Here is a 17,539-nt window from a genome sequence, read left to right as displayed (position 1 = left end):
TAAATAAATAAAAACACAACCCAGTTAAAAAAAAAAAAGCCAAGCGATAAGGTAATTGTAAACAGTATAGTTTGTTACACGTTTTTATTCATTATAAAGTCAGTTTTGTATACTTAAGTCTACTCCTCTGTGGTAATCAACAGCAGGTGTAAGTTGCCTTACAAACATAATCTTTGTATCTCCCAGCAATGACTTGCCCAGTGTTGGGGAAATAGGTATTAAATAGATGTTCAAAAATGTTTCAAGAAACCGCTAGGTAAGTAACCATGTCCCTATTATGCATGCATCTCTATACTTAACAGTTTATTATTTCATTTAAATAATATAATTTTAGTTAAGCATTAGAGTATCCATATTATTAAATTCCTTGTACAATCCCTTTTCAACTTCTATAATTCTAATTTATCTCATTGTTTTATTTTAGTATTTTTCTTCTTACATAAAAATCTGGTTATTATTACCCATTTTTTGCAGATGTAAAATAAGGTGTATAGCAGTGCTGTAAAATAAGCTTGAATAACTAGCAATATTTCATAATCTTAAAAGGAGTACTATTTACTAATTTAAATTTTCCCAAATATAAGCATATAGTTACATGACTAAAATGCACACACATACTGTAAAATGTATATTACTGACTTTTATCTAGTTTTTTTTTTTTAGTCAATTGACATTCATTGGATATCTACCAGGTGCTAGGCATGGTGGTAGTAGGTCTGAGATGTCAAGAGTGTTTCAGCCCTCAAGGATTTTACTATTCAGATGAATTTTATTATTAATTTTTTGTTGTTGAGAGCATAACACAGTAACATCTGATCAAAATTCCTGTAAAATCTTTCTGCAAATTGATGTGGTAAACAAAATAAATCTTGAATAAACTTCATTTTGGTAGAGTTTTGTCTATACTATTCCCTGCTGGTCCCTCCCCCTTAACATTCTTTAGTTACATTTATTATCATTCTGCAATCTGATGGCTTTGCTATAGCCCATGAATTGTTTACTTGACATAAAAAATTAGCCTTTTTTTAATGTTGGCTTAATTCCTGGCAGAGAATCCATGTTAGGTCTTCGTCCTATGTTCCTTAAACCTCTTACCAGCTAATCTCCACCAAAATCCCTATACTCAGACCTCATTCTCTCTGAGCACTCTGAGGAGTGCTCCACATCAAAACCAAACACCCACTCCCTTTCTACATCCACCTCATCTCAGTCTTGCTACCAATTACACTCAGTGTTGTGAGATTATTGACCCTGCATGTTTTCAATAAACCAGTAACTCTCACCTTACACAGGATCTTCTTCACTGCACTACTGAATTCTAAACTTCCCTGGATATCTGCTAAATTTCAACACAGATCACCAAATTCTGAAACTGCTTCTGTGTATGAAGCAACAATAAATACAAACAAACAAACAAATAAAACCCAGAAATACAAGACCAGTCATTATTGGTTCAAGCTTATGCCAATCAAGAGGTTAAAAGCAATTACTCACTAGGAAAAACAACCACCATAACCCAAACATAAACTGTATAAGTAATGATAACTCCTCACAATTTTAGATTTTACCGTGTAGCTTCCAGTCAATTCCTCCTCTTCCTTCTCCACCCTCCTCCTCTTTTAATCAGATGGTCTCACTTCTACCAATAGAAGTCATCGATACTAAGTCTCCCCTAGTAGCTGCCCATACCACATCTTTCCTGTTTGTTGCCTCTTCATAAATGAGCTTCCTCATATTCTTCCCTCTCTCTGCAACTGATTCCATTACATTCTACTTTCTTAAATTAATTGACCTTCTGCTTTTGCTGTATTTTCATTTTCATCTTAAATAAATAAAATATTATTGACTCATATCCCTTGACTGATAAAAACATGTACAAAATACAAACAAAATATGAAGTGCTTGCTACTGAGCGCTCTAAGGTTTTCTGTGGCAGAAATTTGAATTAAAGCTACCATACTTCTTGCAATTGTGCTCCATTTCCTTGAGGATTACTACTTTGTTAGATTGTAGGCCATAATTTATTACATTAATTAATTGTTCGTATTCTCTGACACCCCTCCTGCCACGCTCCCCACTCCCGTAGATCTAGTCTTGCAGCAGTTTTATAGACGATGTTGCCCTCTAGTGGCTTAAAAATTTCAAGTTGGCAAGTTGTCTATGTAAGATATGTATCTCCAAGTATATTTAAAAATTGCTTGTAAATCTTTCAGTGTTTAACCAAATTTAGATATTTAAAACATTGTTTTAACTCATTAATGAGTAAAAATTTAAATTATGGTCATTATTTGAGACAGATGCAAGTAAGTTAATGGTATATCACAGATCGATTGAATTATAAAACTGGAAAAAGTACTGAACATTTTTTATTCTATAAGAAGAAAACCTGAGGCACAGAATCTTAAATAATTTGCTCACAGATACAAAATGAAATAAGTTCTACATCATCAACTGAACAGAAGATAGACAAAATGTGATGATTAGAAAAGATCTCTCAGATTTTCTTTTTCATGCTTTTCACCATTAATCCTCCCTTTAATGTTTCTAATCTGTATATCTGTTGTGAATGAAGAATAGAATGAAAAAAGTGAGAAGAGTATAAAACTTATCACCAAATTTTACATTTCAGCGTTCATGTTTTAAACATAAAATGTTTTGTTTCATTATTCTAATATATTGATAAAGCAAAACAAAAGTGATACATAGAGATACAAAACCTTACACAGTAATAAGAATGCAATTTGGATTATAATCATGTTATTAGAGTAATAGTTCCCATAAATATTATACAATTGCCATTTAGGATTTTAACCTAACCCAAAATGTTAAGTTAAAGATGTGGTCATTAAGTTGGATGTCTGGTTACTTTCTTTCATTTGTTACCCTGTCATGCCCCCTTGTGACTGATAAAAGAGGTTTAATTTTTGCCTGATAATTATCTCTAGTCGTGGCCATTAAAGCAGTGATTTTTATGTACTAGCATATATTCCTTACTGAATCCTTTGCTAAAACACTTGCTATGCTGCTTTATAAAAAATGTTCTCACCCCCAACAAAACCCTCAATTACAAGAGTTGGCAAGAAAGACCTATATATTTCCCAGAGACGGAATCACATGGGAAGTCTGACAAGCTAAGCTTTTCCTCTGCTTTCACTACTGGAGGCTATTTATTGCAAACATTACAAATACTTTTAAAAGTGGGCCTAGCAAAATTCCTTGAATACAACTACGTCATAATTATTTGTTGAATATTGGCTGAATCAGTTCTTAAACCACCTCTGATATTTGAACTTGCCCCAGGAGTTTCAGAAATTGTTATTGTTCTCAAAACAGTTGTTTAAAGAATGTTTTTGATACTGCTGAAGATGGGTAGAAATAGACATCAAAGCAATAATAGAGTTTATTACACTGCCAGATTTACACTACTAGATTCTATATCTAGAGAACTGAAAGAGAATCTCACTATCATTAAGAGTCTGGAGCTACTATTTCACTGGGTAACCACCACATAGCATTCAGTTCAGAGAAGCCTGATGAACTTAATAGGAGCTTACAAAATGAGAGTGCAGGAGGTACAAACAAATTAAAAAGCAAGGTGTTTATATTTTCTTTAAAAATGCTTGAAATGTTAATGTTTTAAACCTGAAAAAATTTACTACTCAATAAAAATGTTATCACAAAAAAGTAAAAAAATTAAGATATCACTAATATAACAATAAGGTGTGGAAGTTGAACACTTCAGAATATAAAAATGAATCACCAGTAACTTATCAATGGCTAGTCAGTGATGTGCCAATAAATATCAGTTATTCCTTGAAAATCAAAAGCACTTTTGCAACATTTACTTGTTTTAAAATGTTATATTTATATCTGGTTCTTAGAATTTACTGGATTATAATTAAAATATAATTAATAGAAAAAGATAAAAATAGTTTTATGAAATATTTTTTCATATGATTACATAAGCTAGATCTATAGGAAAAGTATACATTTATTGCACTGCTCATGAGTAACTGGTCTTTTTTGGAAACTTTTTACTAACAATAAGAACTTTAGAAAACAAAACTGATGTACAAAAGAAATACATGTTCTTCTATTTATATGAGTAAATATTTACAGTTATATATAAAGTTACATGCAATTATTTTAAATAGTTTTAATTAAAGATATCATAATATCCTGATATTTCTTCTCTGACTCCATATATTAAGTAATTACACTAAAATGATTAGAGGTATCCAAAGAAAAACAAATGATTTAAAGAGTAGCCTCACAAGTGGGATAGAATAAAAGATGCTTTAGAACATTTCCCAAGTCCTACAAAATCATAAAATATATAAACTTTGCTTTTCCAAGATTCTAAGTTGTGAAGTCTTCATAGCTAAAATCCATTGAACTGATAAATTTATATAATTTATTGAATAATCAAGCAATTTAAAAGCACACAAAAGACTAAGGAGTGAAGCAGATACTCTTTAGAGTCAACATTTGCCAAAATGAACCAGTTTTAAAACAACTTATAATTCTCAGTACACAATAGCTAGAACAATCAATAGCAAAGTATATAAGAAAGAGCCGAAAAAAGTAAAAATAGTGTTTAAGAGTATAAATCATTCAATGGCATAGCATAATTTTCTCTTAAGTTTTATTTTTTTCAGAGTATCTTATACATAGTCATCTGTGAATTGATTACTGTTCTTATTAAACATAATTTATAAAATATATTTTAAAGAAATTATCTTCAATTTTGCATACACAGTTATTATTCAAAGAGCACTAATTACTCACCTATTTTTTTCTTTAGTTTCTTCGATTTCATTTTCTGTGCCCTCTTCAACATTTGCTGAGCAGTAGAAATATCCTTAAAGCCCCTATTAAAAGATTAAATATAATAAAGGTAAAACAAATACCCGGGTCATATTTAGATATGCATATAAAAATAGACATGCATATCTGAATTATAGCATACTAAAATAAATGTGAATTCCCATTTAAGAAACTAAATTGGATGGATAATTTCTAAAAAACTAATACAGGTATTCTTAAAATCTTGAAAAGTATCTGTCTTGGACTTTTAGCAATCTCTCAATTTTTTAATTTATTAGTGTCAAATTGACTACATACCATTCTTCTGAAATTTTTTTTTCTTTTTCAGATTTTAGCAAACTCTTTCTATTGGTCTTTGATTCAGGTGTCCAGGAAGAAGTTTTATTTTCTGATCTGGCAATAGAAAAAAACTACTTTTAACTGAATCAACACAAGTATATCAGCACTTTTTAAAACTACAAACTGTTTATGTTGTCTCAAACTTGGAAATAAAATCTAAGTTAGCAAAAAACATTATCTTGAAAGGCAATAAAAGTCTGCCATTAATTTAAAATGTTTACATTTCAATTACTTGAAGCGTATTTCAATCCCTTTGTGAAAAGTAACACAGCACTGGAATTTTTAGTCTAATCATTATCTGTACCTATATAGTATTTAAAGATCCACTTGTTTACAATAATTAATTACATTGTTTCCCTGACATATAAATTTTGTAGTTGCTTTAATGTACCTACTTCATTCATTTTCCTTACACTGAAAACTCTTCATGACCATGATGTTTTTAACACTAAATATTCTGTTTCCTAAACAAGTAAATTCACATCTAGTTTTATAATTGTACTACTTTTGTATGATATGTAATACTGTTGTCATTCACAAGTTGATTCTCTAAAACAGTAGTTTAGCTTACCTGCTATTAAATTGTGTGTGTTCTGAAGAAGACAAATTTTCTTTGTCATTACATAACCATGCTTGAGCTGGATTACTTGGTAAATTAAGTGAAGTATCATCCCATTTTAAGTTTCCAGGAATCTTTTCACAAAAAAAGTAAATAAGTGTGAAGTAAAATAAAAAATCCTAGCATTTATGTTGTATTATTTTACATGCATATTACCAAATAGCCTCCTAAGGGAAACTCATTATAAAATTAAAATTATAATAAAATGAAATTTATGTAATATATTATACATGTCCTTTGTTGTAGTGGTGGAAATTATGCTTTTTGGGATAGCTCTCATATAGAAAATGATTAATTGCAAAGATCTTTAAAAATCTCAGAAAACTAAAACTTCAAAGATTATCAAATAACTAACAGATATTGCAGTCCATTGACCTCTGACTGAAAATCTTCAGCTGTTGCCCTCTTAATGCATATTTTTGTATTTTTAAAGTGCTGTCAACTAGTGATTTTAGCCTACTGCCAAATATGCAGCTGAAGCATATCATTTTTTTTCTTTTGCTACTGTGAAATAAAGTGTTGAAAGAAATCCAAAATAAAGAAAAAAAGGAGCAAATGAAAGAAAAGCTACATGAAAAATTACATCTGGGGATGAGGAGGAAGTCAGAGGCTTCTAAAAGTAATTGTGTTTTTCAAGTCAATAAATCGTATTATTAATCACTGCAACATAGCATAACCTTAAGAAATGAGCAAAGATCGAGGACTCAGAAGTTTCCATGACATGTTACCTTTGGCCAATGCAGCTGGTTTGAAAGAAGCAGTGTTTGTGAAGGGAAGCGGGTGGAATCTAATGCTAGCCATTCTTCTTCTAAGGCAGCCTGCACAAATAATATTAAAATGTATGTAATTTAGCTTACATAACTTTTACAATGCTTCTTTTAATTCATCTTATAGACTACAAATGTTGACAAAGTATATCAGAATTTTTATTTACAGGAATTTTTCTACTTACTATTGTGAGATGATATTCATCTGTTTAATGAAAACATGCTAAAAAATGGGATAAGACTTTTCATCCCTAAGTTTTGGATAAAGTGAAAACTTGATATTTGAATGCTCTAAAAAATGAGGTGCAGACTCTTCAGTGTATTTAACTGTTTATAACTATGACTCTGAGCCAAATCTAGATGGAACTGAGTAAAGTCATTTTTTTAGCTCTTACAGTACAGACATCACTATTGAAAATTTATAGTATTTTAATATGTTAGTGTCAATTTTTCTATAAACAGTCTATAAACCAGCTTTTTCTTAAAATTTTTTTAATTTCACAAATTTTCTGAATAGAGTAAAAAAACCACATTTTGTGGCAATGAATTAAACAATACAAGGAACATGGTCCCTGATTTATATTCTCTAATTCAACTGTTCAAATAACAAAAATATAAATTTAAGCCCAAATTTGGAAATTCCTGTTTTAAACTCCCTCTCTTAAGACATATTTCTCCAATTTATGGAATTTCTAAATTTACTCTATCTTTCCACAATGGAACCTGCTAATTATATTAGTGTTGTATAATTTAGGATGTAATTATCTGATTTTTACTTGATTGAATATATAATATGGCTTAGAATTAATTTCTATGTTTCTGTATTTTTTTTTGGGGAAAAAAGATGCTTAGAATACCAATTTTTTTTAAAAAGGTTGTAAAATAATCAAACATTTTATGATTTAAAACTAGAATAATTTATTCTGAGGGGATGTAAATGCAATTTTTCATTTACACAATTACAGTGTGTCTTGACTGCCTTTTGAAAGACCATTGGAAAGGCAGGCCTAGGACATATTGACTACAGGCAGGTAGTGCAATGACAGAATTTCACTTAATGAAATTTAGTCTTAGGATACTGAACCAAACTTGCACCATTTGAATGTTATGTAAATAGTGTGCCTCTATTCAGTTGCTAGACAGATCAACTGTTAAATTTCTTCTAGGTAGCGAATATTAACATATACATATATATATCTCATAGTTATATATGGTTTAATATATATTTGGTTGAAGAATTGCTATTTGTCAGTTATATGAGAGGAATAAATTCAAGAGCTCTTTTGCACAACATGGTGACTATAGTTAATAATAATATAGTATATTCTTGAAAATCATTAAGAGAATACATTTTAAGCATTCTCACCACAAAAAAATGTTAACTATGTGAGGTAACGCACATGTTAATAAGCTCAGTTTAGCCTTTCTACAATGTATACATATTTCAAAATGTCATGTTTTACACAATAAACATATACAATTTTTATTTGTCAATTAAAAATTCAAATTTCAGTATTTGTAAATAATTCAATATTTGTTAAAAAAATGCGTTATTAGAAAGAGAGGCAGAGAGAGACAAAGCTCTCTCACCAGAGCCATGAGTATTCCTCCTTCTCATCCTCACAGAAAGAAAAGGGTTGAAAATGGCAGTCTAGAAACAATGGCTACAGTTCAGGGAGACTCTAAAATAAAAGGAAACACATATGCTTTGGTACTTTTGGAAAATTACAGAAAAAAAAGATACGGCCATTTATTTCTAATGTATTTAAGCCATTTATGTTGATTGCTTGTTAAATCAGGCTAGTAACTCAGTAAACTCCCACTGATTTATACAATCAGAATTCTCTCTTTAGCTCATCATGAATGACAAATAAATCTAATGACTTTTCTGTTAAAATAAGGTGGGGATGGAAATTTTTATTTGATGTAAAATTGTAAACAGGATTTAGAACTTAAGAGTTTTTTTGTTTTTTCTTTTCAATGACAAGGGAAAATCCAGTCATATCTCAGGGAAGATCAAGGGCCAGTATATCAGCTATAATTGAATTAGTATTTTTATTCTGCTGAAAACTGCTAAATTGATGAGAAAATGTGAAGGAGACAATATTACAAAGGCAACGTGCCACCTGAGGAGTGGTTATGGAAAACGACCAGCACTGTCAGGCAAGTTGCCTGACTCTTACACTGATTTTATACAAACAACCTTTTTAAAATTTTTGTTTTCTTAAACACCTGCCAAACCATCTACTTTTTATATTCTCTAGAAATCCAGCTGTTTTCTCTCTTCAGCAGGACAAGATCCCACAAAGCACAATAAACTTCTTTGCCACATCATAGAGATGTTGACAGAGTGCTCTTCCTTGGAAAGGCTACATAAAGTCTGGATAAAATTGACATTTTCTAATTAATATCTAAAAGTACACAAAACTTTGAAAATAGCTTTTTTTGGCTGAATAGAAAGTTTATAGAAACTTTTATAGAATCCCAGAACAATTATTTAACTACTATCTCTTAGAAATTTCTAGAAGCATAAAGAGAAGGTTTTACATAAAATGTTAAAGATGCTTTTGGTAATTATATAATCGCAACCAAAAATATGTTACCAAGACAACGAATTTATATGTATTCAAGCTTATTAATATCAAATAGATTTGGCATTACCTAGTATGCTGGGGGAAATAAAATCTCAAAATGTCAGGATGAATTGGCTAGGAGTTATAAATATACCACTGTTTTTTAAAATGTATGTTAATATATCGTGCTTACCACTGCAAATTTATACAAATTTCAGTTGTTGCTTAATAAAGCCTTCTACTCACATAGACCAATGGAACAGAACAGAGACCTCAGAAATAACACCACACATCTACAACCATCTGATTTTCAGCAAACCTGACAAAAATAAGCAATGGGAAAAAGATCTCCTGTTCAATAAACGGTGCTGAGAAAACTGGCTAGCCATATGCAGAAAACTGAAACTGGACAACTTCCTTATACCTTATACAAAAACTAACTCAAGCTGGATTAAAGACGTAAATGTGAAACCTCGAATCATAAAAACCCTAGAAGAAAACCTAGGTAATACCATTCAGGACACAGGCATAGGCAAAGACTTCATGACGATAATGCCAAAAGCAATTGCAATAAAAGCCAAAATTCACAAACGGGATCTAATTAAACTAAAGAGCTTCTGCTCAGCAAAAGAAACTATCATCAGAGTGAACAGGCAACCTACAGAATGCCAGAAAATTTTTGCAACTTTCCCATTTGACAAAAGTCTAATATCCAGAAGTTACTAGGAACTCAAACAAATTTACAAGAAAAAAACAAATAACCCCATCAAAAAGCGAGCAAAGGACATAAACAGACACTTCTCAAAAGAAGACATTTATGTGGCCAACAAACATATAAAAAAAAGTTCAACATTACCGATCATTAGAGAAATGCAAATCAAAACCACAATGAGATACTATCTCACACCAGTCAGAATGACAATTACTAAAATGTAAAGAAACAACAGACGCTGGTGAGGCTGTGGAGAAATAGGAACACTTTTACACTGTTGGTGGTAATGTAATTTAGTTCAACCATTCTGGAAGACAGTATGGAGATTCATCAAGGATCTAGAACCAGAAATACCATTTGACCCAGCAATCTCATTACTAGGTATATACCCAAAGGAATATAAATCATTCTACTAAAAGACACATGCACACATATGTTTACTGCAGCACTATTGATAATAGCAAAGTCATGGAACCAACCCAAATGCCCATTAATGATAGACTAGATAAAGAAAAGATGGTACATATACACCACGGAATACTGCACAACCATAAAAAGGAATGAGATCATGTCCTTTGCAGGGACATGGGTGAAACTGGAAGCCATCATCCTTAGCAAACTAACATAGGAACAGAAAACCAAACACTGCATGTTCTCACTCATAAACGGGAGTTGAACAATGAGAACATATGGACACAGGGAGGGGAACAACACATACCAGGGCCTGTTGGTGGGTGGGGAGGCAAGGAGAGGGAACTGTGAGGACAGGTCAATAGGTGCAGTGAAACACCATGGGACACGTATATCTATGTAACAAATCTGCATGTTCTGCACTTGTATCCCAGAACTAAAAGTAAAATAAATAAATACATTAAAAAAAAAAAAGAAAGCTTTCTGTTCAGATATTCTTTAAATTACAACCGAGGATCTGGAAAGCTTTCTAGCTACTTGAGAATTATTATCAAATGTACTTATTACTTATGTATTGAAAATGAAGTTGAACTTGGATAGATTTGTAACTGGCAGTGGAGGCAGTGTTCATCTGGAGACATCACTTCTGGTTTTGGATTTGCAGCCTTTCTGATACAGCAATCAGGTACACTCCTATGGAAAAGCACTTATTGTCGTTCTATTTGATTCCTTTAGAAACTAAATGACTGGCACTTAGAGTTCTTGTGACTCACTGGCTTGATAATTCCCATTTTGGGTGGGACAACTTGAATTCAATGACCAAAAAGGTGAGAAGGTCCCAAAAGGTTTCACTTGTGAAAAGAAAATGGTATACTCAAAAATGTGCCTCAGTAGCATTCGGCTTTTCATGAAAAAAAAAAAAAAAAATAGCAGCTATCTATCTCAGGGAAAACTCATCTCCACTTCACTGCCTGAACCAAATTTGCTGTCTCACAGGGACCTCAATTCACCCAAGTTCACTTAAATTCTTGAGCCTGGTTCAGTGATGGTTTGGCTAAGCTGAAAGTAAGCTGATTCTTGGACTGTTGCCAATGGCTTAACAGTTGGGTCTGCCACATTAAAAGCCAAAGACACCATGACTTGGGCCCTCAAATAGGGAAAACAAATCACAGCTGCCTATAGCCCTGTCTGTGTTATTCATACAGATGCCCATGGTAAGGGCCCATTCCCTAATGAGAATGACTGGAATCAAGTAACTGACTGGGTCTAACTTTATATCTAAGGTAGACCTACTTTTTATATCAGACTTGTGATTCCTGAAAAATTTTCTCATTTGTCTTATAGTGAAGGATGTCTCTCATCTTGTGGATTTTTGCCCCTTCCTGTTGGAAAATTGACTACACTACACCTTCAAATCTTTGCCACTGTTAATATCTTTTAGGTTATCCATCAGCTGGCTTTGGCCATACAAATGTGGCCTTTGAAATTAGTTGCCTAAGTTTTCAGTTTTCTGTACCATTTGATTGTGACAGTTGTGACACAAGCTAATCAACAATGAACTGATAGTCTGCGCCTACCTCTATCACCTCCTTCTATCAACACATCTATATAAAGCAATTTTATCAGTGAGCATGGCTCTCTCCCAAAAAATATCATATTCTTGCAGCCACTTCCTAAGCAATGATTAGGAAAAATGCATGGAAGGTAATATAGATCTATTTGGACAACTCAGGATTCTATCCTGACTATTCCTGGGTATGATGAGTATCTCTTTTCTCTAACAGTGAGTATAGGCCAGAATGATTAAACAAGGTACAGCCTGGCCAAAAGAAGAGTAAGAGTATTCAAACTAATCTTAGTTATGGTTTATAAAAGGGCACTTGTTCCTTGTTCCTGAACTTTCAAGATGAAAGGTCTAAGTGTTAACAGAGAATGATTAGAAAAATGGTGAAGTTATAACTATTGAAATGTAACACCCTAATTTTGAGGGAGTAGGTGGAGAACAAGAAACCAGAATCTTTGAAAGGAATACCTTAAATCCTGGGAAGCATGAAAGAGGGAGATTTTTATCTTTTGAACTGCCCCTATGGCCTCCTTCAAAAACAAAAACAAAACTTCTGCAGGACTGTCCCAAACTGCTGCAAGCACCTTAAATTTAACTTACTAATGGACCTGCCATCCCCTTCCAAGGGGCTCTGAACACAATTTCATAGTAATTTATCTTAAGTTTACTAAGAAATCCATCAAGACAGCAGGGCATGGCCCCAGATGTTGTATTTCCCTTGTGAAACAGATGTGGATATTTTCCCCATCCCCATTCTCAGTCATCCCATGGGGTGGACAAATGCCACCTAGAAGGTGTGGTGGTCATAACATACTCTTAAGTGTTAAGTCAACAGCACTATAGCCCTAGAAAGCATTCAGGTCAGCTTCAACTCGCTGACCAGGGTTATTCTGGATGGCAGAATTGTCCTGTAATTCCTTCCTGAGGGAAAAGAAGGAGTCCAGCTATAGTTGGATTAAAGTCTCAAGCCTATTGGGAAGATCAATTTAAAAATTAAGGAGAAAACACCTGGACTATTGATAGTAACCTTAATTGCATGAACCATGAGGCAAATCTAATTGATTTTTGTCCCAGCCCCTGTCAGATTATTCAGGGTGGCCACTGGAATAGTATACTTATTAGAAAATTTCTCATGTAAAAACAAGGGATGGATATTTTTGGGATACAATTCTCCATGGATTTCTAACAATTCTGCATGACTTACGACAGATTTTGTTACAGACTATCTTTCCAAAGATGTTCATAAAACTAACAGAATGGGAAGGCAGAGACTGTGTTTCCCTTTGGAGTAGAGGGCAGAAATTTGTTTGCTGTCTGGTGTAATAAAGATAACAACTTTCTGTGGAGCACAGGATGGGCAGGGTTGCTAACAGCCGTTTAGAAGTCATGGGATATCCTAGGCTCAAGACTACTAGGAAGACATTCTTCAGATTTCCTCCTATGGAACTTGGGGGAAAAGGAGAATTGGTACATGAAGCTCTTGCTGCCTGCTGTTACAGGTAATAACTGTATTTGTCTCTTGAAGTTTCATTTCTTCTATCAGCACCCTAACTTGTTAGAGTTCATGTAGGATAAAATCTCAGATCCCTCATAGTTCTTGGCACTTAATAAATTAGGGTAAACTATACTTAACAAAACTAAATAAAATGACTCTTGGTTGTAAGTGTTCCTTGGTTAATCACTTGTTAAATGAAATCACATTTCAGAGAGGCAACAAATCAATCTAAGGAAATATTTCATGGACAGTTGATCTAGGCTTTTGGATCTTGGCTAATTTATCATGATAATTTTATATTTACTCCTCTTATAAAAATTATAATTAACTGAAAACATTCTAATATATTTCTGATATTCCGTAAACTTAGAGCTATGTTTTTTCTGTCTATTTACCTATCCTGGCACTAAGCATGGTGTCTGCCATATTGTAAGCATTGTTGGCAGGAAAGGAAAAAATAAGTTTGAAAAGATTTTATATAATTACATAAGGATATGTCTTAAAAATCCAGAAGTTTTAATCCTAAAGGCAACTATTTTTTTCAACTAAATCAGTGAAAAAAGGGAAATCCTCGTCAGATAAGTTTTGTATACAGAAAAATTTAAGCAAGAAAAAAGAAAACAAAAAAACAAAAAACAAAAACAAACAAAATTCAATTACATCATCTGAAGTTTTAAGATGATTTTAAAATAAAGTGATGGCAATGGAAAAGGGGTAAAGATAGGTCACAGGAAGTAATCTCCGCATTGCAAACAAAATTATCCACTTAAAATATGAACAATATTTAACCCCCTTACTTGAAACCCAATAGTAATATTCTATCACACTCGAAATAAAATCCAAGGTGCTTGACATCATATCCTAGGCCTAATGTGGACTGATCCCTGGCTACTTTTGTATTTCTTCTCTTCTCTATTTTTTCTCCTTTACTAATCAGTCTACCTATTGTAAACTTTCTGTTCCTTTATTACGCTGATTTCCTATTTCAAGCCTTACATACTTGCCTGACACTTAGCCCAAAACAGTATACTATTTTGTTTATATGAAACTTATTCCCTCACTTTATTTTCACATCTCTAGTAAAGTGTTATACCTTACACAGGCCTTTCTTGATCAACCAATTAAACACTATGCTCTATATCTTAAACTTTCTTAATTTTTACAGTAATTTTCAATATCTTATTTTCTACTATATATTTATATATGTATTTATTGTCTGTTACCTCAAATAAAATGTAAATACTATGAAGTCAGGGATCTTATCTCTTTTCTTCACTGTGGTAAGAACAATGCCTAGAAGATTTAAAATGATTGTTTAGTACTGAAATACTCATTTATAAATATTTCAATTCTGGATTTGGAGACCATTATCCTAAGTGAACTAATGCAGGTTCAGAAAACCAAAAACTGCATGTTCTCACTTATAAGTTGGAGCTAAACAATGAGTACACATGGACATGAAGAAGGGAACAACAGACACTGGGGCCTACTTGAGGGCGGAGGACAGGAGGAGGTGAGGATCAATAAACTAGTTGTCAGGTACCATGCTTACTACCTGGATGATGTGATAATCTGTACTTCAAACCCCATGACACGTAATTTACCTATATAGCAAAGCTGCACATGTACCCCTGAAACTAAAATTTAAAAATTTTAATAAGATTTCAGTTCTGGCTCAATACAGGGACACACCTCTTGCTTCTTTAAGCTGACTAAAAAACAAAACATAAACACCTGATAGAAAGATATCTGCAAGTGATCCAGGTATTGCATTAAATTACAAAGGTTTGAAAATACCATACTTATTATGTTCAAGAAAATAGTGGACATGATAGAAAATTTCAACATATAAATGGAATTTATAAAAAAGAATCAATTAGGAATTTTATAACTAAAAAAATAGAATAACAAAATAAGAATTTAATAGATAGGCTAAAAACATCATGAGTTAAAGTAGGGAGCATGATTAATGAACACAAAGTAGGTCAGTAGGAAACATCCAAATTAAACCACGAACACTCCATGACATTTGTCTGAGCAATGATTTTAAAAATATGAACCTAAAAGCAAAGATAGACAACAAAAGCAAAAAATAGACAAATGGAGTTACATCAAATTAAAAAGCTCCAGTGTAGCAAAGTAAACAATGAAGAAAATGAAGAGACAACCTACATAATGGGAGAACATATTTACAAATCATATATCTGATAAGAGGTTAATATCCAAAATATATAAGGAACTCAAACAACTCAATAACAAATAACAAATCAATCAACTGGAAATGAGCAAAGGACCTGAACAGACATTTCTTAAAAGAAGACATACAAGTGGCTAATAGGTATATGAAAAAATGCTTAACAGCTTTAGCCATCAGGGAAATGCAGATTAAAACCACAATGAGATATCACCTCACACATGTTAAAATAGCTATATCAAAACGATAAAAGATAACAAGTGTTGGTAAGGATGTGGACAAAAGGGATCCCTCACACACTGTTAGTGGAAAAGTAAATTAGTATAAGCCATTATGAAAAGCACTATGAAGGCTCTTCAAAAAAATTAAAAATAGAACTGTCATATGACCCAGCAATTCCACTACTAGGTATACCAAAAGGCAATAAAATCAGTATGTTGAAGAGATATCTGTATCGTTGTCTTCACTCTAGCATTATTCACAATAACCAAAATATGGAATGAACCTGTGTCCATCAATGGATACATGAACAAAGAAAATACACAATGGAAAATTATCCATCCATAAAAAAGATGGGAACTTGGTCATTTGCAACAACATGAATGAACGAAGACGACATTATGTTAAGTGAGATAAGCCAGGCACAGAAAGAGAATACCTCACGGTTTCACTCAGACGGGGAATCCAAAAAACTTAATATCATAGAAGTAGAGAGTATAATGGTGATTACTAGGGTTTAAGGTGGTCAGTGGGGGTGGTGGTGGCAGTTGCAGGAGATCTTGGTCACAGCATACAAAATTTCACTTAGAGAGGAGGAATAAGTTCAAAAGATCTGTTATGCAACATGATGGCTATAGCTAACAACAGATTGTGCTCTTGAAAAATGTTGAGAGCGAATGAAAGTATTCTCACTATAAAAATGTGTTAACTAATGCATATGCTAATTAGCTAGGTTTACATATTTCACAATGTATATATACTTCAAAACATCAAAGAACAAATATTTGAAATAAATTTGGACAAGAGATTTCCAAAACTAATGAAAGATATTTACCACAGATTCAAGAAGCTGTATGATCTCACCAACTCCAAGCAGGGCAAATAAAGAAAATCATACCCAGTTTGAAAAACAAAAATAGAAAATCAACCTTAAAAGTTACCTGGGGGATGGGATAGGAAGCCAATATCTTCAGAGAAGAAAAGTTAAGACTTAATACTGACTTTTCAACAGGAACTATGGAAGCCAGAAATGCTAACAAAATGGCATATTTAAAAATTGAAAGCCTAACTAGAATTCTATTCTTAGAGAAGATAAATATTTAGATAAATATTCCAAAATATTTAAAAAAGAAATAAATTTTCAAGCAATCAAAAACTGACTCCTACTAGAGAGTGTCTTTCAGGCAAAAGAAAATGATCCTAGATGGAAGCATGTTAGTGCAGGAAAGAATGAAGCGCACGAAAAAATAAAACTCAATTAACTAGTGAATAAAGGGAAAAATAGAAAAACAAAAATACTTGATAAATGCAAAAGAGGGTAATAAAAAGGAAAAAATCAACATAGAACAAATAGAAAACAAATGAAAATTGTATAAACCAAATTATATTCTAAATTAAAATCAATTAAAACAGTCTAAATACTCTAATAAAAATGCCAGAATAAAATATAAAAATAAGCAGAACCCAACTATATGCAGTTATAAGATACATTTTAAATAAAAAATCACAGTAAAGTTGAATGAGAATGTTTAGAAAGATATACGTTATGAAAACAGTAGCCAAAAAAAAAAAAGCTGCTGTAGGTATAAAAATATCAAAGGAAATGGCCCTTAAGCAATTAGTTAAAGAGAGAAACTATTGTTCAAGAGGAAAATATTATTATAAGAGGTTCAGCGATACAATAATTCAACTAGCCTTAAAATGTGTATGCCCCAAAAACACAGCCCCGAAGTATGAGGCCAAATTTGACAGAAATAAAAGCCAATTTAGAGAAATCCACCAGCACAGTAAGAGATTTTAGCACTCCTCTCTCAATACC

The 17,539-nt window shown here is 32.4% G+C and overlaps 1 protein-coding gene across 4 annotated transcripts in view; it reads right to left on the bottom strand.

Moving 5' to 3' along the window:
- The window catches only part of LRRIQ1 (leucine rich repeats and IQ motif containing 1), a 226,345-nt gene that overhangs the window by 96,514 nt on the left and 112,292 nt on the right, over positions 1-17,539 (bottom strand). For 3 of the 4 annotated variants that reach the window (XM_063694186.1, XM_063694187.1, XM_063694188.1), the window contains exons 19-22: positions 6,514-6,603; positions 5,738-5,859; positions 5,125-5,220; positions 4,789-4,871 (exon numbers count right to left, since the gene is read on the bottom strand). In XM_063694186.1, the coding sequence (XP_063550256.1) occupies positions 4,789-4,871; positions 5,125-5,220; positions 5,738-5,859; positions 6,514-6,603 (391 nt within the window). Of the gene's footprint in view, positions 1-4,788; positions 4,872-5,124; positions 5,221-5,737; positions 5,860-6,513; positions 6,604-14,530; positions 14,601-17,539 lie in introns of those variants that run through there. The other variant, XM_063694189.1, reaches the window with a different exon arrangement.

This window comes from Gorilla gorilla, chromosome 10 (genome assembly GCF_029281585.2).
Source record: "Gorilla gorilla gorilla isolate KB3781 chromosome 10, NHGRI_mGorGor1-v2.1_pri, whole genome shotgun sequence".
NCBI lineage: Eukaryota > Metazoa > Chordata > Mammalia > Primates > Hominidae > Gorilla > Gorilla gorilla.
Note: the sequence above shows the minus strand (reverse complement) of the source record. Positions and strands in the feature narration are given on the sequence as shown.